Here is a 24,650-nt window from a genome sequence, read left to right on the forward strand (position 1 = left end):
CCTAATATTTAAGCATGAAGTACTTGAACAGCACTTCAGTTTTCAAATGAGATGTGTCTAACGATTGTGGCACAAGTAGGTCAAAGAATTGAAAAATACGCACGCTGCGTACACCATTAACTTTAGCTGTGAGGCCTACTCATAGGTTCACCTGACAATACTGACCCTAGCAAAGTTTTTCCTAGGCTTCAGACTTGTAAACTAATTCTAATATATATTTGAAACAGCAGTTCCAATCAAAAGCAGCATAGGGCAGCTTGGGAACAGACAGTTTTCGCAAAAGCAAATATACAAAGCATCTACAAATAGTAGTAGAAGCTTCTAGATGTAGGAGAGGAGGTTTTAGGCAAGAGCCAGACGATGGTGAGTTCCCCCTAATACCAGCCGCTAAGTGAAAGCATGTCCTGTCTTGGTTTTCTGCTCATAAGTCATTTTGCCATCAGTACACTGCTAGATTAGAAACATTCAGACAGCTCAAGTGCCCCTGTAGCACAGACTGGAGTGTTATTTTCAAGTGAAGAATATGCTAATTTGAAGGATGCATTTGTACCCCATAAGGCATCTGCATCTCTTAATCTTTCCTTTGTTTCTCTTTCCACTGTAGGAGAGCTGCGGACAGAACCAAATCTGGGAAGACAGATAAAAAAACACAGCGCCTCAAATTGTGATATTTCATCATGACAAGTGGCCAATCTGTTGACATCCAACTTGCTGGAGTGGTAGCAGAGAAGAAACAATGACTCACTGATTGATCGTATACCTTACTAGAATTAATTACTACCTTGTTTGTATAAACCATTCTGTATATCATGTTTTAGCAACATCTCGCTTTCACTTCATTGTGCTGCCTTACATTTTAAGCAAGCATCTTCACAAAATATAGCCTAATTAGGCTATTAACAATTGATCTGCAGCGGTATCTGGAGACCTTATAATCTCCAAAGTGGTTTAAAATAAAACAACTAAACAAGCAGATAAATTAAAAGCCCACAAAGCAGCGTCACCGCATTCTGGTCAGAGGCAGACCCCACAGGAGGACATTAAAAAAGACAGCAAGTCTTCACCTGAAGAAGGGTCACTTTCAACAGAAACATTTTAGTATAGGGTTCCTTTAGACACTTAGGAGTTACTACTTAACATTACGAAAGTTAAAACTGCAGATAGAATTACTGTTGCAGAAAAGACTACTTGAAAAGCTAGGCAATTTCTCTGCTTAGTGTGAAAAGAGTAAGTGTATTGTTTATGCATGTTAGGATTTTGCTACTTTTTGCAACCTCCTGCAATTAAGGTTATTACGTAGCTGCCACAGATACCAAGGACATAAGGAAATTGTACTGCACCACATTTAAAACATTTGGTCCTCTAAATTTAAGGAGTAGAGCATTTTGAGCTTTTAAATAAACAGATCTGGAGGTTTTTAAATGAGAGTTAACAAGGAAGCTGCCTGCTTTTGGCATCTGTGTGACGAAAAAATCCCTGCAAAGACTAGGGCAGTTATGCAACTCTACTGCAAGTAACCTCCTCTAGAATACTGATGAGCAGCTGCTTTGTGTCTCTTAGGTATAAATACTACAATACTTAAGCAAGCAGAACAAGTCAACCACCAATTAAAAAGAAAAAACCATCAGTCACGTGAGAATAAAGTGTTTAAGGCTTAAACTTTTGCCAGAAACAGTGGTCTGTAGTGCTCAACATTTACACATTTGGAATTCTAACCCAAAGTAATGGCTTTGAACAAACATTCGATGTCACAGAGTTGCTCTGCTGCTGATCGTCTACAATTATTCAACTGAAGGATTTTTATGGAGAAAACATTAAGTTTGACACAGAATATTAAGTAAATGGGAAGCACAGAAAACTGGCAACAGAACATGCACCATGTCAAGTGACCAGCTATACAAGTCCCAAATTAATCAGCACTAGAAAGAATATTGGGAGTAAGGGAGCAGGGGCAAGACGTGACAAGAGGTACAGGACTGTTACGCTAACCTAAAAATAAGCCATACCTTGAAGGTAACCCTGGCAATGCAGGTGGTGGTGTCAACTGCACCTCCAAGTTACCCTATTAGTCATCCAATATTACCTATTGAAAACATTACAGTGACCTACATCAAAGCAATAAAAGCTACCGAAGATAAGAGAGCCAAACAAAGGTGGAGCTGTTCAGTAGTGAAAGTGACCTCAAACATCCAAGTTGCTTCTAGTAAAGCTTCCACCCTTTTCTCACTGCTAAGATTCTCCACCACTGAAACATGGCAGAGAGCATACAACTTCAACGTAGCAGAGGCAAGTGCCAATAAGTTACAGGAGGGAGGTTAAAAAGCAACAAGCCTGAAAATGGTGTGAAAGAGTACCGACTTTGCTGTCATTTCGGATTTCCATTTAATGCTGGTTCCTCATGTACCCCAAGCTATAGAGAGAGCTTGAGAGGGAATGGGAAGAAGATTGCTCCAGACTGAACTAAATCAAAAGGAAGACTTTATAGCATTATCTTGCTATGTAAAGAGGTCAAAGTGTTCTACGCTCACACACCCCTTCTATAATACAACCTATCTTACCTTTCTGAAGCAGTGAACAAATCACACCAAATAATATTAGACTAAATGGTTTACAGACAGCCAATGGAAAGCTGCTTGCCAACAACTTTGCCTTCTATCAAGTGCGGGTACAGCTATTTTTAGCCATGACTAAATAAGGGAAGAGATAAAGGCCTTAAACACTACACAGTGGAAAACTGAATTAAAAGTGGAAGCTTATCTTAGGAAAATAAAGCAAGATTTTGATGATATGAGAACCAAAAAACTCAGGATCAAAAGAATTCGAGCAATGCTGACTATTCAGAGTGGCTGAGGAGAAAAAGAAAAGCAGAGCAAGTCAATTCAACATACCCTGCAAACTGACATCTGATTCGTGGTCAGAGTACCAGTCTTGTCAGAACAAATAACCGAGGTGCACCCCAAGGTTTCCACTGAGGGAAGACTTCTAACAATAGCGTTCTTCTTGGCCATTCTGCGGGTTCCAAGAGCCAAGCAGGTGGTAATGACAGCAGGCAGACCCTCAGGAATAGCAGCAACAGCAAGAGCAACAGCAATCTTAAAGTAATAGATAGCACCTCGAATCCAGGAGCCACCATGAACTGGATCATTGAAGTGACCGATGTTTATGATCCAAACAGCAATGCAGATAAGCGAGATGACTTTAGACAGCTGCTCTCCAAACTCATCCAGTTTCTGTTGGAGCGGAGTTCTCTCTTGTTCAGTAGCCACCATCTCATCACGAATTTTGCCAATTTCGGTGTTTACTCCTGTTGCAATAACCACTCCCATAGCTTTACCAGCAGCAATGTTAGTACCCTGAAGCAAATCAAGGAGAGGGGAGAAAGAAAACTTCAGTGAATCTGTAAACATACTGGCTTTCAACAGGCCTACTCCAGATTCTGAGATTAACTGGAATTTGATCTCAGCAGAAAGCATCAGACTTTATCACTTATTCTGGCTAATTTGTGAGGCAGTGATCCTGTGGTTCACATATTCCATTCTTATCAGCTTTAATAATTTATTTTGGATTCTATCTTGACAGTCATTCTTTCAGAATTTGGGAAAGGGGAGAGTAAAGGAGCATTAGTCCTTAAAGAGGCATCATTAGACTCCACTTTCTTTTTTTATTTTAGTCTCTCACTATAAAGACTAAATACAATACTTTAACATGATCAGTCAGATGGAACAGACATATCAAAACTAGCACAGCAAGGAAATCCATAATGAAATACCCCACAGCAAAAGCCAGGCTTGGACGCCTGCAAAACTCATCTGTTACCCTGCCCCTCACTATATCAATTTGTCTAATAAAAATAAACTGCTCTGTGCTCTCTCCACAAACTTCACCATCCTGAAGAGTTCTTAAGTATTGCTTATAATTTACAGTGCATAATTCCTGAAAGGCTTTTTGTTTGAACATACGTACATTAGCACCATTCTCATATTTGCAATGAGTAGTTCCCAGATATCTTCCCTCAAAACACTTGCCTTTTTAGAAAACTAACCTTTACTGAGACAGCAGGTGGAAAACAGGAGTTGACAGGAAGCCTGACACACTAAGACAAACATCTTTCCTATCAAATGCTTGAAGATAAAGACTGGAGTTGTTGCTATCTTTCAACATTTTAGTTTTATTTGGTTTACAGAAGTAAAGTAAAGCTTTTAAAGCCTAGCCTATTACAATAAGTCTACAATATGGCTTTTTTTTTTTTTCTTTCTTTCTTTCAAAGAAAGAATCCTCATGCAAGCACAAATCAGAGACTGAGATTCAGCTAGGATATGCAAAAAGGGGGGGAAGAGGGGAGAATGACATTTCTCCCAGTATTTGCAAGACACTCAGTACTCTGGCATAGTTTTTTGTTTATAGCTCATCAAAATGAATCAGTATTGCCCTATTATATGCAGCAGCATGACTAAAGCCAGCAGCTGAGTAAGTAGAACGCATTTCTATTGGAATAATTTAAGGATTTTTTTTTTTTTAATCTGGCAAAACACAATCTTAATAGGGATATTTACTAGGGGTAATAGTTGTGTTCTGTGGGGCTCCTTGAATGAACATACTTAACATGAGCAAGAACAATTAGATTTTCTACAAGAAATCTACCAACAATAAGAAAATTATTTCAATATCTGAAGACAAGTAATATAATTCAAACAGTTTCACGAAACAAATTTGAATAAGCCACTTCAATCCTTTTTCTCAGTTAAGTTGGGCATTCTTTTCAGTCTTAAGAAAAAAACAGAACAAAACTTCTTTCTAAATTATTAAGTGCAGGCACTCTAACTTTTAAGACTTTTTCCTGTGAAGGACATGAATAAGTTTCCCTATAAAAATTGGTTTCAACAAGCATCCTCTCTGAGGACACCTTTTAATAGAAGTTCCTTCTAATTTCTAATTCGTTGGATTTGATGCACATGGTGATATGCATACAGAATACAGAAAGGAAGTCAATACAGCTTTTAGGTGCAGATCTAAAATTCTGCATATTTTCAATTACCAGCTCCTGCATTATTTTACATTGTTTTAAAAATTCCAAAACATATAACTTACAGAAAAAAGCATATTCTTCTTGTCTTGGTTTACAGCACGAGGATCAGGCACAGGGTCAGTATGTTTAATAACAGATACAGATTCACCTAAAATGAAGATAGGTTTAAGAAGAGATTATACGCACAGCTTTTCACTTCCCTACAGAACAAGATTATACCATCTTCCATCCTAAAAATTTTTAGGATGTCATAAATTTCCCTTTATATTTCCTCATATGACTTTACTTAATCACTTAGGTGAAACATGAAATATTCCAGTTGATCAAAAAAATTGAATGGCTAGCTTTTAATAAAAATAGGATAGCACTTAATTAAAATAACCATTTTGTATGGTTAGAATTAATGAAGCATATACCTTTACTTTCAAGGGACAAAGAAGTGATCAAATAAACAGCTGATACTTCACATTTTAATACAGCAAGATCTACTGTATAAAGGGTCAACCCTCAAGAGTATTTCACCAGGATCTTTTTTGTCTAGAGCGTTATTTTGTGCGCTTCTCATGCACTAACAAATACTTCCATTCCCTGTGCATTAGAAGAGTTGTGTTCTCATTCAAATAGGTAGATCTTACTAGTGTTACACTCTCTTTGGCAGGCCTTAAATTTTTCTACTGATTTTTACAGTCTTATGCAGTCAACTGTCAGTTAACATCTTTAGTGGGAAAGTCTTCAGAAAACTGTTCCATAAAAACCTTAAATATATATCAATTTCTATAAATATGTCACATAGGAATAGAAAAGTTCCTTTCTATAAGGACAGATTTTAATGACTACATCAAATTTCATTAAGGTGGTAACTCAGTGACTGAAGCTAAGAGCACACTACAAGAGAGTCAAAGCTTCCTATTAAAAGGCCTTGATAAATAGCATCTTACACTTCTGTCCTTTTTTATTGTTTGGAGACCCAAGTATTAACTTGAAATAGGCTGGAAACAGAAAACTAATTTTGGGGGGGTGGGGGGAAGAATCTGTTCAGTTATTTAAACATAGGCACTGAATCATTAATCCCTTTATAGAGGCTTCTGGTGGATGTTTTCTTCTAGTTATTTCAGTTCTGATTCCTTGACAAACACGGACTGCCTACATTTTCACATGCTAAACAAGTAAAATTGAGACACTAGCTCACAGGTCAGCAACACATCAGTCCTACGCTACTCAAGATCTGTACTGAGAAACTTCGGAGCCTGTTTCAAGACAGACAGTGATCAAGAGTAAGTTTTCTGATGAATAATTTATGGTTTTAAAATTCAGGGCGAGTTGACATAAATTTATGCTACCAAAACAGGCAGACAGATCTTCGAGTTCCAGCTGAGAGAACACTTGTAGCATGCTTGGTTGCCTCTAAGTTTCTTTCCTATATTCAGAAGTAGTTTTAGGTTGTTTTGTTTTCAACGAGTCTGAAGAGTGCTCTAAATATAGCTCCTGTATTCCAGAGCTAGTACCACAAAACACATGAATGTGCATGCAGAGTTTCAGCAAATAAGGCTTTAGTGCACCCAGCCTTTAATAACAGCAATTTAAAAGCTGTCTGTATTTCAAGTTATCCATTTCTGTCTTACAAGAAAGAATAATAAGCATCACAGAAAGCAAAATTCATTTAATAAATTCCCATACTTTCATATTTGAGCAGCAACAAGATGTTCAGATCTAGACGACTTCATAAACTAGAATAGAAATTCTTAATTTTTAGTTCCCCACAACTTAGTGTCTCTCTAATAAAAATACACCAAAAAAAGCATTACAAGCCTCAGTAAGAATGTTCATCCCATGAAACTGAGCACATAAAGTCAATGACCAAGAAACACATTCAGACACTTTAAGATTTAAGTTACTAGATTAGAAATATACTGTACTTGAATGCCACACATTGAATAGCTACAGGCTTGTCCCTAAGGGACTATTCCAAACAAATAGTGAAAAGGCATTTTCAAATATGTGCATAATTATAAAAAAAGCCACAAAAGTTGCACCTGTGAGAATTGACTGGTCTACCCTTAGAGTTGTAGATTTGATGGAAGTAATTCTTATATCAGCAGGAACCTTGTCTCCAACTACAAGAAAACAAGTAAGAGAAAGTCAGAATGCAGTTATTTGAAAGATTTCGAACTAGACATAATATTACCTCTTTTTGTCAGGAAAATGATTTTCCAGTAACTGTTCAGTTAAGTAAGATTACTAACGGCTTCTTACAGCTTTTGTGGATTGCAATACTTTAATTGTATGAATGTCCAAGATTGCTCAGGCAATTTAGACTTGCCTTCAAGACCTCTACCCCAACCCAATTTCAAAAAAGAAGCTGTAATTCACTAACTCTTGTTTTTATATCACATGACTACCATTTGACAGCAAAGGGAGAACATTCTGAAGAGAAAGATACCAATTTCAGAATACATATAAAAAAAAACAAAAAACACACAAAGAAAAGCCCTGTAGCTAAGATGAACCAAGTTTCCTTTTCAGAAGCACTGCCCTGGCAAATCTCCTGGTTGCTTTCTTTGTGCCAAATGTGACGGTCAGTCTTCTGCTGTCCAAAGATCAGAAAGTCACCTGTATTTATTTACTTATTTTTAGACTAAAAGAAGTTGTACTTCCTTCTTCTTTGGCACCGATTGTGAGAATAATGTGCTTCCACAAGCCTACTGTTTAATGTTATACCCTGAATACAGCTATATATTTTAGAGCTGGAAGTTAAATCCCAGTCATACGTTACCTTTATTTTCAGTAATGCTACTCACCGCCCAAACCCCAGTTAAATTTTTGGCAGAACTCTATGCTGTGTTTATCTTGTCTTATGACATTTACTTCTACTTTGTAGAACGCAGAGGAAAGAAACCCCCCTCGAGCAAGCGTTCAAGCCGCTTCCCAACACCCAGGCAGCAGCCAGAACGAGAAGTTAACAGGACACTCCTGAAGATGGCAGAGAGTAACAGAACTGGTTGCCAGAGCTGTGTAGCCAGTTTTACTCTAGCATCTTTATCATCACTGAATTAATTCTTCCACCTTTCCAGTCTCCTTCATCTGGCTTTTCCTGGTTTATAAGAAAAGCAATAGAGGAACTAAAGCTCCACACCAAATAAGTGTTTTTGCACAAGCAAATTAACTTGTTAAATGTATGAGTGTCACTTCTGACTCATGTGCGGGGGGGGGGGGGTGTCTGCATTCTACACATCAGTATTTTTAACAAATGTGTATAATCTTATTTGTAAAGTGGATTTAACGGTGCAAGTATCTAAGCATCAACTTCATATTTATTATGAAATAATGCATACAAAGGAGGGAAAATGCTTCGATCACTAGCTAATAAGACCTGATCTCGTCAGTAGATAGACTCTAATTTGTCCCCGCAGTAAAATGAAAACAAGCTGCAATTCCTGCAGGAACTGCTTATGCAACGACCAGCAACAGTGCACATTAACAAATAACGCCATGAGAACGTCAGGAGCAGTGCTACAACTTTAGAACATACAACCGCTCGGACAGAAAAATTATAGAACGGAAAGCTGAAGAGGAGCATTAAGTGCTTCTCTGAACTTCAAGCAAACTTGTTCTCCATGACTTTTCCTAAGGCCCCCAAAAGCCCCAACCACCATTTAAATCAGCAAAAGACCAAGTAGCTTGGCTTCAGGGGTTATACATATCTTCTTGTAACCATTATGTATACGAAGGGGTCCAACGAAAAGCCACAAATTCCCTTTTTGTATCATTATAGCATGTGAAAACTAATTTAAGCCACAATGCCCTTGAGCAGCAAGAGAAAATAGCATTAGACAAACAGTGACCTAGGCCAAAAATGGGAAAACTATTCAATATGCTCCTCTGATGTCGTGAGGGGGTTTGTATGTAGACATACAATAGCAGCTGGTTTTCAGCTATCACTGAACAACAGGCTAATACCTCAGTGCAGTGTGGTGTTAGGCCTGTCAATCTGTGCGTATCCATTTTTACCGAACTTTTAGCAGCTGGAAGACTACAGCCATCTCAATTACACTATTACATTTGACAAGACTTAAAAACTTAATCACTTTGCAACACACAAGAGAAGCTGTGAACAAATACCTCAAAACATTCAAGTAACTGGACAGAACATAAGGGAAAGGGCTCTAAGAAAGCTTGCAAGAGTCATCTTTAAATATACTGCTTTTGAATAGATATAAATTGTTCAAACACAAAAATGCAACATTAAAAATCTAAAGTGTCAGGAGCAACCCCTGCTCTAGTAGACTATTGATATCTAAGTGACAGTATTTCCGTGAAAATTACTTCTAATCACTACCAATTGTCCAAAACAACCGAACAGAGATGTTAAATTTGTCAAAATACCCCAGCTTGTCAGTTTATCTCAGCAATTTAAGACATGTATGTTCCCTCACCATCTCCATTTTAGAAGGCTCTAAGAAAATATTCAAGACATTTCCAATGGACAGGAAAGCTTTGCACCAGGGTCAATTTAAAAACTATTTTGAGCAGCTCTTTGTAAAATAACAGCTATGACACCAAGTCATTTATAGCTTGAATATACTTTCATGAACTGAAAGTTATGATAGATGTGACACAGAAAATGTAGCAAGCAGTCTAGGGCAGGTCTCACCCACAGGTAAAAGTCTTCCTTTCCACACACTTTAACCTGGGAAAGAAACCAATCTCAAGTTTGGTTATTTTTGTTTATTCAATTATACTTCAGTCCACAGAACCAGTAAAAATATTATCCATGACTACTAACTTGGAAGGGAGCAAGACAACAAGAAACTAACGGCGGAATACGCATGCATGTTGCCCACTACAGCATTGCTACAATTTAAATGGATATAATCCCTCAGCTTTATGTTTAAAGAGATGAGCCAATTGCAGAAATATTTTTCATCTACTATTTTTACTTAAGTTTTTAATGCTGAAGAGTCACTTGATTTCTGTAACAGCTCAGAATAATCAAGTAAGCTGGTTTACAAACTGTCCAGATGCATTTTCTTAAAGTGTAGTTACACATTTGGTCAAATTACTTATGAAAACAGCCCCTCTAACTATGAAAGGGGCTGCTTCTTAGAAGAGGAGGAACAGGGTTTGGTTCAAGTCATTACAACTCTATCCTTAAATCCTTTTATTCACACACAGAACACTTTCTCAGAATTTTAATACTGAGCTTTAGCACACAATCAAGGAATCTGTTTAAAAACAGCCTAACCCTTATAAGGGAGTCCAAAAAAAATTCCATTTTTATTAACTGTGCCTGAGTCTATTCTGAAGCTGGCAATTTACAGCTTTCACTTCTTGATAAAAATTGGAGTCACATTTAGTTTTAATATGAATTTAAGGTTAACGTCAACCATTATTTCCTTTTAAACAAGCCATATACCTTCAATGAAAATATGGACAATTTAATACCTGAAAATACTGGGTTCTTCAGCTACCTGTAAATACGTAGCAATGTTAATTTGCCAAGATTCCCATTGGTTACACCTAACCTTCTAGTCTTTCTTTTCAAGTTCAAAGCTCCCCATATCTTACCTTATTCCTCCCAGTATTGTGGCAGTATTACAGCTCAATCGCCACTCCATGTTTGCATTCATTTACACTTATGTTCAATTTTAAGCCTAGAACAGTCTTGTTTAATCAATGGAGCACGCCTGAAGTGAAACAAGTGCCTCAAGTGTTTGCAGAAATGACTGCGGTACCTTAAAGATTGGTCTTTTTCAGTAAAATGGTTCAAATCTTCAGATTTGTGTGAGCTGGCACTACTTTAATCAGTCATACTTTGGAAACGCCTAAAAATTGACTGCTGTCTAACACCATGCAAGTCAGCAGGATACTTTGTCAATTTTCTTAAGGGCTGGTTAGGCCAGGAATATACTGGTTTTAAACCACTAAAATGGCTGCAGATATTGCAGCCTAGATCCTCAAAATGAATTTAAGCACCTAGCTCCCTTCAGTGGAGGGAACCCTTCAACAGATTTCAGTGAAAATACAGAATCTTGGCATCTCTGAAACCCTGGAATTATTTCATTGCTAACACTTACAATTCTCAGTTTTAGCATTTTTAAACACAGGTACAACTCCAATCCTTCTCGAAAGAGCTTCCTCGCAAACAAAAGCCTCTGTAGGACAATCCAGAATACAGATTGCCCTATGCAACCTGGAAAGTTTCCCTGAATGAGAAGAGGATTTAAGTCTCCAAACTGACTTCAAGTATAGAGCATATTAAGAAACATTAGTCCTGATTTAATGTTTTACTGTGACTAAGTCCTGGACTAGAATCATCAGTTCATTATTTAGATATTATATGACGGCATTGATAACGTACCCTTTTACTTCAGCAGTTTCCAAGACAGCAGTAATACTAAACATTAGTTTTCAGGATCCCCATTAGAAGCCAAGAAATTCAGTGAAAAACCTCTAGAGCAGAAACGCACTATTAGCGTGTTGCAGGTTAAATCAGTCCGTGATTTAACCAGCCCAGGAAGCTAAGAAGTGATTGGGCACTTGTTCTACGATCAGTGAAGCTAGAGGGAAGAGAAACTATTAAAGCTCTTTGAATTTCAGTCCCTGTTATATTTTCAGCTACAGTTAGGAGTCAAAGAACTTTAGACTGCAAGAGGACCATAGTTCTTTTCCAAGTCTCAAAGGATGTTAACAGGTCTAATGAAGATTGTGGATGAGAGTAGGCTCGGGAAGCAGTGTTAGCTTTACCCCCCAAAAGCCATTCTGATGTACAAGAGTCTTCAAAACAAAGCCACTACTTCAAACATGTACTTTGAACACTGTTATCAGTTCTGTTAACTGACTCTGATCCCTCCTACAATCGAAGACTTGCTAAGAGGAGGTTTGTAGACTTAGGTTTCCTTTTTAAAACAAACAAACCAACCAAACCTTTGTTTCCCCTTTAAATTAAGCCAAAATTCACTTCTTCATAAAGAAAGTGACCTGTTTGCAAAGAACATATACCTAAACGATCATGCTTAATGATAGTAGTTTTTCATGTGGAAGTCAGAATGGTTGTACAGCATGCATCCAGCACCTTCCTATCCATGTTTAACATTAGCCAAAGTTAGCACGGGCTATAATTGCTATCTGTGGCATCGTGGGGGGAGGAGGGGGAGGGAGGTGGAACTGGACTTTTGAAATGAAGTTCAGCATCACAGCTCTGAACTATTCTGCCACTGTTGCCTCATTTTGCAAGAATTTTCAGGGAAGTTCTGAAGAACTGGGATACTGTTTCGACACACGGATGAACAGTTCTGGAAAGAAAAGTTCTTGAAAGTGAGTGAAAACATCCCCAAAAGAACAGCTTCCATCCAACACCATATGGAGATTGCAGAAACACACAAAATTGTTCCCCATTTTTTTAAATTAAAATACTTGAATAGATTAAGGTTCATTGTTAACACATTCCATGTATTTTAATTCCTAAGACACTACATTCTTTCTCCTATCTTGTCAGGATTTCCATCTCCGCCTGGAGTTAGAGCATCTTACCAAATTCAGCATAGATAACATACTACACTGCTATTAAAGCATCACCTTTGGTTCAAAATACACCGATGTCAAACATTCTGATGTTTGTTACCATCAAAAGAAATAAAGAAGGCATATTAATTCTTTTGCCAGAGCATTAAGTGTTATCAACTATTCTTCAGATTTTCCAACATTACACATTATTATGGATACAGTTATTTAAGCCATTTTTCCTAATGAGATCTTTAGCCTCTTAAAGAGCCAAAGTCCCCTTTCCCCCCTAAAAATGAGTTTCTCATCCTCCATTTTAGAGTACACGTCAGTGGGGGACATTTACCAATAAACTGTCTTTGAAACTGAGGCAGCTGAAACTCAAGCAACTGGAAAAAAAAATTAAAAACCCTAGGGCAATAGTTACGCTTTTTTAAAAACTGAAATGAGTAGGCTTAAGTAACACATACAGCAACCCACATATCTCCAAACACTTTGATCAACCAGAACTGAGCCATTGGGGGACAGTAATTGAAATTTGTACCTGAACAAGAGTAAAAATACATGGACTGCTTCTGTTTGGAAATATATTTATTGCAGCATAATAGTTTTTGCTATTAAACTTCCTTAATACAGGCTGAGCTTAGCTCCTCTTCCCTCCTCACATATATACACTCTAGCCTTTCTATTGTGTTTGATTTCCTTATGCCATCAGAAATTTAATTTTTCTTCCGTAATAACAGATTTTAAGTATTTATTATTCCCTGTTCAGGAAGTGTTAAAGTGCTACCAAAAATCAGAAGCTCTACAGAACAGGAAGATTATGTCCATCTACACTCTCATCCAAGGCCAAAAATGTCAAATGGTTAACCTGAGCAGAGTTTCACAATGAAATATAATTTAAACCTGGGCTCATTCAAAAACAGTAAGAAGCATCTCTTTTCAGCAAGATGAGGATAAAAGCAATGGTCCCTTCAGTTTTAACTGTACAGTCAAACAGTGTTTGCACTTACTGCCAGGAAGACAGAACAACCTAAGTTAATGAGAAATTCCTTACATTTTAAATGCAAGGAATTAATGTTCACAAAATAGCCTTCTCTATCATATACCTTGTTGCATTCTGGACAGAAAGCATCTTTGGAGCTTATTGTACAGTGCATGCAGAAGCGCAGTTATCCAAATCTAAAAACTGTTAGGGGTAGAATTTAAAATAATAACAACTTTTGCTAGACTAAGTAGAGGACAGCGATATCTTCCCATTGAAGCAGGAGTCCTGTTTCCAAATTAGACTGAGTTTGGATAATACAGGAATAAACAGCAAGTATTTTGACAGTGCAGCATAGCTCCAAAGAGCAAGTTTTCTTTACCACCTTTCCCCCTCCCTCCAAATAAAAGCTTGCCTTGCCAAGGTGATATGGTATTGACAGAACATTATCTTTATGTTCAAGCATTTTGCTCAGCACTGTTTGTGCTGATAATAAATCCCCACAGAAGTATCAGTTCTATTCAGAGAATATAGCAGCAGATACGTCGTGAATTCCAACAATGAAAATAGAATTAGTTTCACTATTACAGCTTAACAGTTTGGTAGCTCTAAAGGGAAATGCTACAAGAATTAGGAGAAATATAATTTGAGATGCCTTTCCTAAGTTCTCAAATATGTGCTGAAGGTGACATGAGTTTAGGTTGTGCCCTGGCTTGAACCTCGCATAACTCCACTGACTTCAGTGGGGTAGGGAATGAAGTTTGGACTGCATCTGGTTATCTCAAAACTGCCTCTGAGGTGTCAGACGAGTCTGACAGCCAAAATGTTCACTGAAGTCCACAGAAACAGATTTATGCACCACATGTATGCATTAACCAGTAATCACTGTCATGTTTTTTCTGGTTCAAAAGCAGTACTTTATGGAAAAAGCAACATAGATGCTTATTAAAAAAACAACCACTGACAATTTGCAATAGGTAAGAAAAAGCTTGCAGTTCACTTTTTTCATATCAGAGATGCTTTCAGCAACATGCTCTTAGGAAAACCTCCAACAGGTCAATATTCTAGGCTTAACTGTCCTCTCACTCCACTGTTTTGAAAATTATGTATTTTCTTCCAAACTAAGTACTATTCCAAAAGAAGTAAACCCATATCTTTAGCACAGAGTCTGAAGATCAGTTCTAGTTATTAAACAAAAACAAACAAACAAAAACACACCATAGGCACAAGAACCCAGGTACTTTGGAGCAAGATCCGCAACAGTGTTTGCTGCTCATGCCAAGAGGGAGAATCTATAGCTCTTCAGAGCCACACTGGAGTCAGACATATTTCACACCTTAAGAATCCTCCTTCCTAACTTTCTCCACCTCAAAATGTACCTTCCCTTAATTGTAAAAGCAGCTATGCTTTAGGAAGAGGCTTGAACAGCTCTACAGTCAGAATTAAATGCAAAACAAAAGATACAAAGCACATAGGAAAAAGTTATCTGTCAGAATACTAAATACTGAAAAATCAAGCCTTGTAAAGTAGTTCTAGCACACTTTATGCTAGGTATAAACTTAAAACTAAATCTTCAAGAATATCCACCAACTTAATAAGCAGCAGCTTCTGGGAACTCCATGTGCATTATTAAGCTGCTGAGTACCCACACGCGTAACAGCAGATGATAGGAATCATTGTTCGGCACTTCAGGGAAAGAGGGACTCTTGTGACTCCAATTTGTTCACTTACAGATTACAGCGAATGAGTATTAATTTATAAAAATAGGAAAATTACATACAATATATCTAAAAGGAGAACATTTTAGACAGGAAAATATAGTGAAAGTGAACAAAGTTCATTTCGGTTCCCAAACACATTGTTTAAAAATAAGCGATTTGAAACCAGTATATCCCGATCTGTCAGACTGAACTTACATAACTTCTAAGAACTAAAGCCAAGCTGTTTCAAGTTTCTCCTTAAAACGTTACTTTAACCAAGGTAAACAAAAAATTCAACCAAAGCATCAAATGACATCTTTAATCTATTAAGTTTGCCACTAGCTACAGATTTAGAGTGCATCCTCCAGGAAACTAAGCTTTTATAGCAGAGTTTTAATCCTTTTTAAGACAGACAAACTGAAAAGCCATTTGAGGACAGCATCTGGATTTTTTTTTCAGTTCATCAATTCTAAGAAACAAACAGTGTAGCTTAGTAACCCTTAGACACCAGAGTCCTGAAAACTATGCCCACCAGAGGTCAGCAAACAAATTCAAGGCATATATCCCAACCCCCTAAACCCCAACTCAATCCCAAGGAGTTTGCTGGTTGTACAGTATGTTTTCTACCAACTCTGCTTAAGTGGACATGGAAGAAAGTCTTCCTAAACAGATATGGTTAAGGAAATAATGTCTGTGGTTCATGTCTGAATGGCTGGAGCCTGTGTGGTGTCTGCTGTTACATTTGTGAAGTTTTAGGGCAGCATTTATGCTGAATTTGTTAGCTACCAGGCATAGTAAACAGTAGTTGTTCAAATGTTCTGCAGTATCCGTATGCACAGTGATCCCCAACATGAGCAAGTAGGCTACCCATCGCTTGCAGGGTAATCTAATTTACTTGAAGTTATTGCACATTTACTGTAGGGTGACAACATAGACCTGCAGTTTCCCCCTATTACTTCCAATTCAAAAAACTGCAACAAACAACCCCCCCACACACACACACACCACAGCCTCTGTTTACTCTGACAAAACAATTAAAAAAAAAAATCTCTTCTAGTAGCTTTATTTTAGAAGTCCATGGGAAAGACTGAACAGTCTATGGAATGAAGTCAAACTCTGAAAATAGCCTAAGGAGCCAGAAAGAAAAGTAATAGTATAAACCATTATTGTATTGTCTTTTGGACATATTCAGCAACTCAAGTGCCTTTAAAGGATTGAAGGCTACTAAAAAGACCAAGAAACTTTGGAAACATTTCATTGCAACTTGTTCTCAAGGAACTCTTACAATGTAAAGAGGCATTCCCCACCCCCCACCCCCCCAAATAAATTGCAAGACCTGTCCACAGTAGAAATCCTACAAGCAAGAGCATTCTCTGTCAATCCAAATATAGTTACTTAAAATTAATAAAGCTGATACAGCATTACACACAATTACTCTGTAATGAAGACCTGTAGAAAGCTGCTCAAAATTAGGTATCAACATGGGGGAGAGACCCATCACCTGGTTATTTACGCCACTCAGTTGAAAGATATTTGCCTGGACACACAAATGTCATTGGCACTTTGCCTAGAATTCCATACCCAGATATGTATCCTAGTATGAAGTGCTCTGTCACTTCCCTACATGGTCATCTTTTTGCGAACACCATGTCAAAGGCCATCGCAATACTCTTACACTTGAGACAGAGGCATGCACAGAGTCTCTCTCACCTCCAGGTCTCGACACCAACACTGGTACACACTGTATTGCTCTTCTCTACTTGGGAGCTTTTCTGAGTTTGCTACAATTACAATTTCATCATTGTCTATCTTCAAGTTAGAATGTATTGTTTCAATATCAGAGTTCATATTATGCTGAAGCACTTATTTTCTGTGCTAAATATCCACATCACCTATCCTTAAACAGAACATTTATGTAGTCACCTTTGCTTGAAGCTGTATTTGCTTGAAACAGTGTTTGCCAGTAAGAAAAAAAATGATGACTATAGAGTGCTTAAGACTGGACCGTTTGACCCACCAGTACAAGTGTAGAAGCTCATGCTATTTAAAATACTCAGTCAACCAACAGGCTAGACTATCTATATTAAGAAAGGACAGCAATACAAGTCAAATTATTTTTATTTCTCTACTTGAGCACACTAGTTTTAAAATGTGCCTTTTTAATTCGTTCCAAAAATGTTGGACTATCAGACACTGTTCTATGAGCAGATTTAAAAATAACGCAACAGTACCCTTAAAATTTGGGTGCCATGTTTGTTAAAAAGACAGCCTAGTGTTATAGATATGCTAGTCAGCAGTTCATTTTCAATTCATTTCTTGCTTCAGATTGAGGCTTTCTAAAGAGATGTCTAAAGTCAAGCAATTGATTTTTATGGATACTGACAATGCACTGCAAGATGAGTAAAAGCCTGAACATCCCCTAGGTATTTGATGTACAACTTTGAGGGCTGTTTTATTCCATAAGATGAAAAAGCTATCCCTTTACCATTTCTGAAATAGAGAAGCAACCAGAACATTTTTTTTTCTGTGCTCTAGCCACCTCACAGAACAAAATCCAGCATTTTTTCCCTTAGTGAGATACCCCAAAGCAGTATGAAACACCAGTCCCCTATTTGCTGTTCTACCAAAACTGCTTTGAAGTACAAAATCAATATATTCCCCATGACAGAAAAACTGCTTCCAAAACTGCCATTCTACTGGTGACATTTAAAATCAGGACACTTGATTTGGATTAGAAGCCTGTTGCAAAATCTGTAATTCATACAGTTCTGTTTGCCTCAAGATGATGCAGAAAGCTTCAGCTGCTGAAACAAAATGGCATTGCAAAAGTCACAGATGTAAAATTGACTTTATGGTTTCAGAAGTAGAAATAGAGAGGCAAAACAGCAGAGTAAGTGACAAGGTATCATAATTCACCCTTTATTTCAGCTGTCAGTACTTTGTATTTGTACTCGTTCTTCACCAAAAGATACTAAGAGGAAACTAGCTTCCGCCTTCATGAGATTCACGCTCACTCATAATTACCCTAGCCAGGGTTGCTCCAATTGAATCATCCTATGTACAAAACAGAGGCTCAGGACAGGGTTAGGGAACATTAAAGTTTCTCAGGGAACGAAAGCTGGGCAGACAGCCAAAACCAACTTCATTTTGAGTGCATACTCTCTTTGCCTGCTAATTAAAATAGCAGGACAGTCAAGTTTAAGGATATATATTTATCTCCTCCCGAGACAGCTACCACCTCTAAAAGCAAAGTGACACTAGCGGAAAGAAAGTTTGATGTACAACCTAACTTGTTCCCAAAGGAACAATCACTCAGTTAACAGTTGATAATGACCTACAAAATATGAGTTTGAAATTACTCCTGACATTTAACAAGAATCACCTACTTTAATGTTTTTGTTCGTTTGTTCCTTCCCACATAGAAGTCACTGACCAAGCCAGTTTAGAGAAAAACTATTGCCGTGACAATATCACCAAAACAAAGTAGTACATATTTCTGAAGTATCCAACACTTTTATTTTTGCACTCCTTCCATATAAAGACACCTCCTTTAGGGCAAGCTTAAATTATTAAAAATTGTGATGCAAAAGTCTAATTTAGGATTTTTTTTGTTTTATTTAAGAAAACAGAATTTCAAATGTGTATACTTGAAAAACAGGAAGTTCTACTTTGTACAGCCATTTTTCTATTTGTGGTCTCCCACAGAGCAACAAGCAAAACATAGATGCACTAAGGAATTATGAAAGATGATGAGAATATAATGACATCAGATGCTAGCCATATATTAGCTTAGAGGACAAAGGAAGAAGTTTGTAAAGAAGCTGAAAAGAACAGCTGCCTTTTTTTTTTTTTAATAATAAAGGATAGAGTGCAACTAACTAAGAAATCTTTGCATTCCAGAAACTAAAGTGAACACATTTAAAAGCAAGGAAAAAAATATTTTTAATAGAAAGCAGATGAGTTGTAATATAAAACATTTTGAAGCCTAAATTTAGACAATAACATTTGTCACCATTCTAAAATTTTAAAACCTGTTCTACAGTTAAGATGATTTGCTTTTAAATCTACCAGTTAAAGCAGCAATTTAAAAAACAATCCCTCAGTGCAAATGCACGTTTAAGGTAATTACAGATGAACAGAAGCAAGATTGTTCCTAAGTAAAGCATACACTTAAGCTTCTTTGAAAATCCCCTCTAGGGCCTTGGATCATTAACAATTTTAAAATACATGTCAAACACGTATGTACTACATAAGTAAAACTTACCTGCCACTTCTACAATATCACCTGGGACAATGTCTCTTGCTTTAATTCTCTGTACACTTTTTCGATCTTGCCGATATACTTTGCCCATTTCAGGTTCATATTCTTTAAGAGCTTCAATAGCATTTTCAGCATTTCTTTCCTAGAAGACAACAAAAATGCGTAATTTTTAAAGCCCTCGCTACAAGGAAAAATAAGTACATTAGATCTGATTTTCCAAGTGCAGCACCATATGAATACTGCTGACTGATCAGCTACATTTATTCACACAGAGAATGATGTGACCCACCCCATTATGAGGTTCCTAACTGGAAATCATTTCAACATAATTCAGACATTAGTGGGTATTCAGAATCTAGAAGCTGTTTATTCAAACTCTGTAGCATTTCCCATCAAGAATATTCACTGTGTCTTGTTACAGGGAGGCCACACAAACAGTTTTAGGTGTCATATGGATGCTTTTTGATATTAAAAAAAAAAAAAAAAAAGCATCGAGACTTAAAACTAATGGATATAGCCTTGCCTCAACTGCAAACTACTAGCTGGAGCATCTTAGACTCAGACTAGAATGGGCTAGCAGTACTGAGGTTCACTTACTGACAGAAATTAGAGGTACCAAATCAAAGGCTAAGTTAAGACAAAACTCAAAGTTAAGCTATTTAAAGATGAATTAGATTTTACCACAGGGCTAGCCATAGAAGCTATAATTCAAAATTCCTCAAAAAGCACATTATCAACTTGATTTCAGTGAAATTTAGTGAAGTTAGATCATATAGATTAGAAGTTTCTTCCTGAGAATCTTTAACAATTTACAAATTGAGATGAGTCCCCCCACATGACAAGACCTTTTTATTTCCATAAGCACTAATGCAATAGCTTTCTCAAGTACAGTTCTCTCAGCTAAGTACTACTGGAGATTGCAGTCAACATCTTGATGCCACCTAGACAGAGGACAGCATAAGAAACCAACAGCTTATCACTACTCCTTCTCTAGCTCAAGGAAAACTAACTTATTTCTCATTTCCTAACCTACTGAGAGGTACAGATGTCATTACAATCCTGATGATTACAGATAACACTAAGGGTGTGTATAGTTTTTAGAATACCTGCGTTTTTCAAATATGTACCAGCCTTTCCAGATGATAAAAACTTTCTCAAAGCATGTGTCAAAGCAGACACTTAATCTTCAGAAATTCAAAGGTTGAGATATTAGGTATTTCCCTATAACGCTTCAGCTCACACAACATTACCAAAGCTACCTCTAAGGACTTATATTTACATGGCACAACTCAATGCCAGGTAGTGCAGAGATACCAGCTCAGGTCCTAAAATACTAGCTTCATATTCCACTAGGTAAATTAATTCTGCTCCTCAGCACAAGAATGCAGATAGTGCTCTTACTTAGACTAAGAGTTAACATGAGGCAAAACCTTAACAACACAAGGGAAAAGTCTCTTAAATAAAAGGTTAAACTGGATTTTTCCTTCGAAAAGAGAAATAAGAAAGAATTAAACATGATTCAGCTAGGACAGCCCACTCAGTGCGTTAGACCATATTGCGTTGTTTCCCGTTTGCTGGAAGTCAAGGGAGTTGCAACACACTATCTTGCCAACCACTGAAGTATCAGGAGATGGCATTTTGGGAGAAGGGCACATGAAAGGCAAGGTTGAGGAGGGCAGAGTTAAGGCCATGACTCACAGTTGCTCACATCTACTACTTGTAGAAACAGATACATTTATGGGTGGAGACTATGTACTGCAACTTATTTTCCATGCCCATTAAAGCAAGCAAATGACTCATTTAATTGTGAAACAGAGTTGTACAGCTTAAGTTCACTGCATGTAGGTATATATTGAGATTCTTTGCATACTTTATCAGGTTTGAAAAATTAGTTGTTTCCTCTGGCAGGGTACACAACTATGCAAGAAAACTCCCAAACTGTACAGATACCTTTATCTTACATTACATGCTCCAAATTATTACACGTACAATTCTAACTCAAATTTCCAGTTATGTGAAAGCATTAGTTTAATTCTATTCAAATCTGTAAAGCGATTGTGCAAGAAGATGCCACTTAAAGGGGCACTCCTTCCTTCCCTCCCTCTCTCTGCATTACTTCTTCCTTTGTACCAGTTCTAGAAGTCGCGCAGCAAGCTGGATCCTACTAAAAATGAATCTTTTGAGAGTTAGTCTTCAACTAGCTTATTAGTGGTAGCACAAAGCAGTGAGTAGTAATGTGCAGCAACCCCACTGAAAGCCACTTCTGGCAGTTTCCAGTGTGCACGCTCCTCTCTAACATGTTTAAACTTACTAATAGGTTTTCTTCTTTTAATTTTCATCGTTATTTTGGACAGTTTGTTTGTTTTAAGCCTTAAGCCTAACCTGCTAAGCTAGCAAGTAACCGCATTAATACTATCCCTTTAAAAGAAATTTACCAAGAACTTAAGTCACCCTAAAATCCTAGAATATTTTTCCTCTGCAAGAAGATGACACTAAGATTTACACCACTGTCCGAAATGATCAAATGTGCAAAGCAAAACTGCTGGTATAACTTTACTATCTCAAGGAGTGTCAGAATATGCTACTGTCAATAATATTTAAAAAAAATCCATCTAATTCATCTCGCAAATGATAATGTAGGAAGAGTTTTGTGACATTTAGAAGTCTTCAAAGGAATTATTTATTATAGACATGCATCAATAAGAATTACTTTTTATAGATGCATGCATCTTACACATACATGTAACAGGTAATGTAGTAATTAAATTGGAAAAATACTGTATTACATTTATTAATAAATTTATTAAAACATAGCATTTGTTATCAACAAGAAAGAGCCACAAGAAACTTGATAGCAAGCATCTCCTCCTTTGTTATTTAGTTGAGACCATTTTTTTTTTTTTTTTTTTTTTTTGGGCAAACTGAACCAATTGATATGGTTTCTTAACCTTCCAATATTTGATTTGTCTCCTGAATTTAGGTCTTTATTCTGGACTATTTAGTTAACATGTTTTTCAGCATGTGACCAAACACATGGACGAGGTATTTTGCCTCATGGGCCATAGTTTGAAAGTTTTCATTTTATCTTTAAGTCAACACTTTCTGACCAGAATTTATATGGTATGTAGATTCTGAGGAATTAAAAGTTACAGCATACATTACTCGCATTGTTTGAAGCACCTGACACTGCACTGTACAGTCCTTTCTATTAAACCAGAAAAACCCCAAAGCATTTGAGATTTGACATTGTAAAAATATCTGCCTACCTGCCACACTCCCACAATTGCATTGGCTACTAATATAAGTAAGATTACAAAAGGCTCTACAAATGCTGTGATTGTTTCTTCACCTTCTTCAAACCAGGCCAGGACCTGTGAAAGAAAACATGAGGATTTAAATTACTAAAGGAATTTACAAAGACAGCTTGCATATTTAAGACCCAATAAATTTCAGCTGTAGCTTCAACTCCTTAGACTTGAATGATTTTGAAAAAACCCTTAATCTTCCAAGGTGCAGTTCATGAATGAGTTGGCAATATGCAATGGAAAGAGGAGGAAAAAAAAAATTCTTTACTGAAGTAGTGCAGAGTTCATTCACAAGCCTGGTCTTCTTTTAAAGAAACACACTATTTTGAAAGCCCATTGCTACTTTTGGTTCACAAAGGAAAGCAGAAGTTGATGCGACAATGGCTACAGCACTGAAAAGTTGCAAAAATTTGTTCCTTACTGTCTAAAACAGGACTCAGACTGATTAGTGCCAGTACTTAAAACACCACAGCTTTGCAAGATTGAGTTTCATGCACACTCAGAATCTGACTTAATTAGATTAATTGTTCTTTATCAAAAGAACTTATTTATTGGTGAGTTTAGTTAGGTGTACAAATGAAAATAGCTTTAGATGTTTTCAGTGAGTAGATCTGAAAAATAACCATGTGCTGATTTAAATACAAGTGGTGACTTATTAAAGCTTCTAAGTGAATTGAGTGGTCACATTAGAAGTTGACTTCTGAGCTGAGTAGTTGATAAAACTCAAAAGTGATTTTTTTTTTTTTAATAAATCAACTTTAGAACTTGCATAAAAGGCTCCAAAGAGATTTTTTTAAATCCATTTGCTTTAGAATTACACTCTAAGTTTTAGGCTTCTGCCATTCACTTGACTTCTGGAGACTGCGGAGGCCTTGACATTTACTCATCTAAAAAGTTCTATAGTTACTGAAGTCAAGCTAACATGACCAGAGAGGAAGAGCTTTTTTGTCAGCATGTTGAGCAACAGGAAGCCTGGAAAGTGACAGTAAATAGGAACAACGTGTTGAGATAATTAGGGCCAGTAGTCAGGCAACAGCACTCTGAATCACTAGAAGACTGCAGCAAGCAAACCGTTACTAAAGCAAGCACCGTAATTCCACTAACATGCTGCTCAGAGCTATTGCTCAATTGTGAAACACTCCAGGATGTTAAAAGGAAGAAGGAGAAGCAGCATGAAAGCCTCAAGCAGAAAACCAAAACTGTCAAGCAAATCCAGTGCAACAACAAATTTTATTACAAAAGAATAAACTTGTAAGATCCAGGTTATGATTAATATAACTGAAATGTTCCAACTGGCAATGCGACATTGAGGATCTTTGTAATCCCTCTGGAGAAGAGATTTAGTTAGGAACTCTTATGCTTGCTACATCCCAGTGTTTCTTCCCTCCTCTGCAGCACTAATCCAATGCATCTACAGTAACAGCTTGTGCCGTTTGACCTGCTGGAGCAATTCAGCAATTGTACAGTTTACATTGTACTTTTCACTTTACACATTGCCCCTTATACCATAAATAGCTTTTACTCTGCACCAGCATTGTTGCCTCTGATGGAGCTACAGAAACGGCTAATGGTACACTCTAGTTTCTTTAGCACATCAAAAAAAGCTGCTTAGCATCTACTTCTTCCCTCCCTTTCCTTACTGGAATTCTGTACAGCCAATCCTGCTTCCAAAAGAGCAAGTGAATTCAATAATTTTGTAGCATTCTTAACAGAGCAGCTACTTGCCAGGTTAACTGGAATAAAACATTTGCTTTACACAGTACTAAACTATAATCTTTACAGATTGAAGACCATGTGGGTTGTAAAACAACATTGAGAAAGCCTGAAACATTAAGAGTTAAGGAAAGTAGCTACAAAGACAAGAAGATCTGGC

General features: G+C 37.1%; 1 protein-coding gene across 3 annotated transcripts in view; it reads right to left on the bottom strand.

The window, feature by feature from the left end:
• Window positions 1-24,650, bottom strand: part of ATP2A2 (ATPase sarcoplasmic/endoplasmic reticulum Ca2+ transporting 2) — a 49,706-nt gene that overhangs the window by 17,291 nt on the left and 7,765 nt on the right. For all 3 annotated transcript variants that reach the window (XM_067306869.1, XM_067306870.1, XM_067306868.1), the window contains exons 4-8: window positions 22,739-22,843; window positions 19,476-19,614; window positions 7,060-7,140; window positions 5,089-5,174; window positions 2,889-3,353 (exon numbers count right to left, since the gene is read on the bottom strand). In XM_067306869.1, coding sequence (XP_067162970.1) covers window positions 2,889-3,353; window positions 5,089-5,174; window positions 7,060-7,140; window positions 19,476-19,614; window positions 22,739-22,843 — 876 coding nt within the window. The remainder of the gene's footprint in view (window positions 1-2,888; window positions 3,354-5,088; window positions 5,175-7,059; window positions 7,141-19,475; window positions 19,615-22,738; window positions 22,844-24,650) is intronic.

This window comes from Apteryx mantelli, chromosome 17, assembly GCF_036417845.1.
Source record: "Apteryx mantelli isolate bAptMan1 chromosome 17, bAptMan1.hap1, whole genome shotgun sequence".
Classification (NCBI taxonomy): domain Eukaryota; kingdom Metazoa; phylum Chordata; class Aves; order Apterygiformes; family Apterygidae; genus Apteryx; species Apteryx mantelli.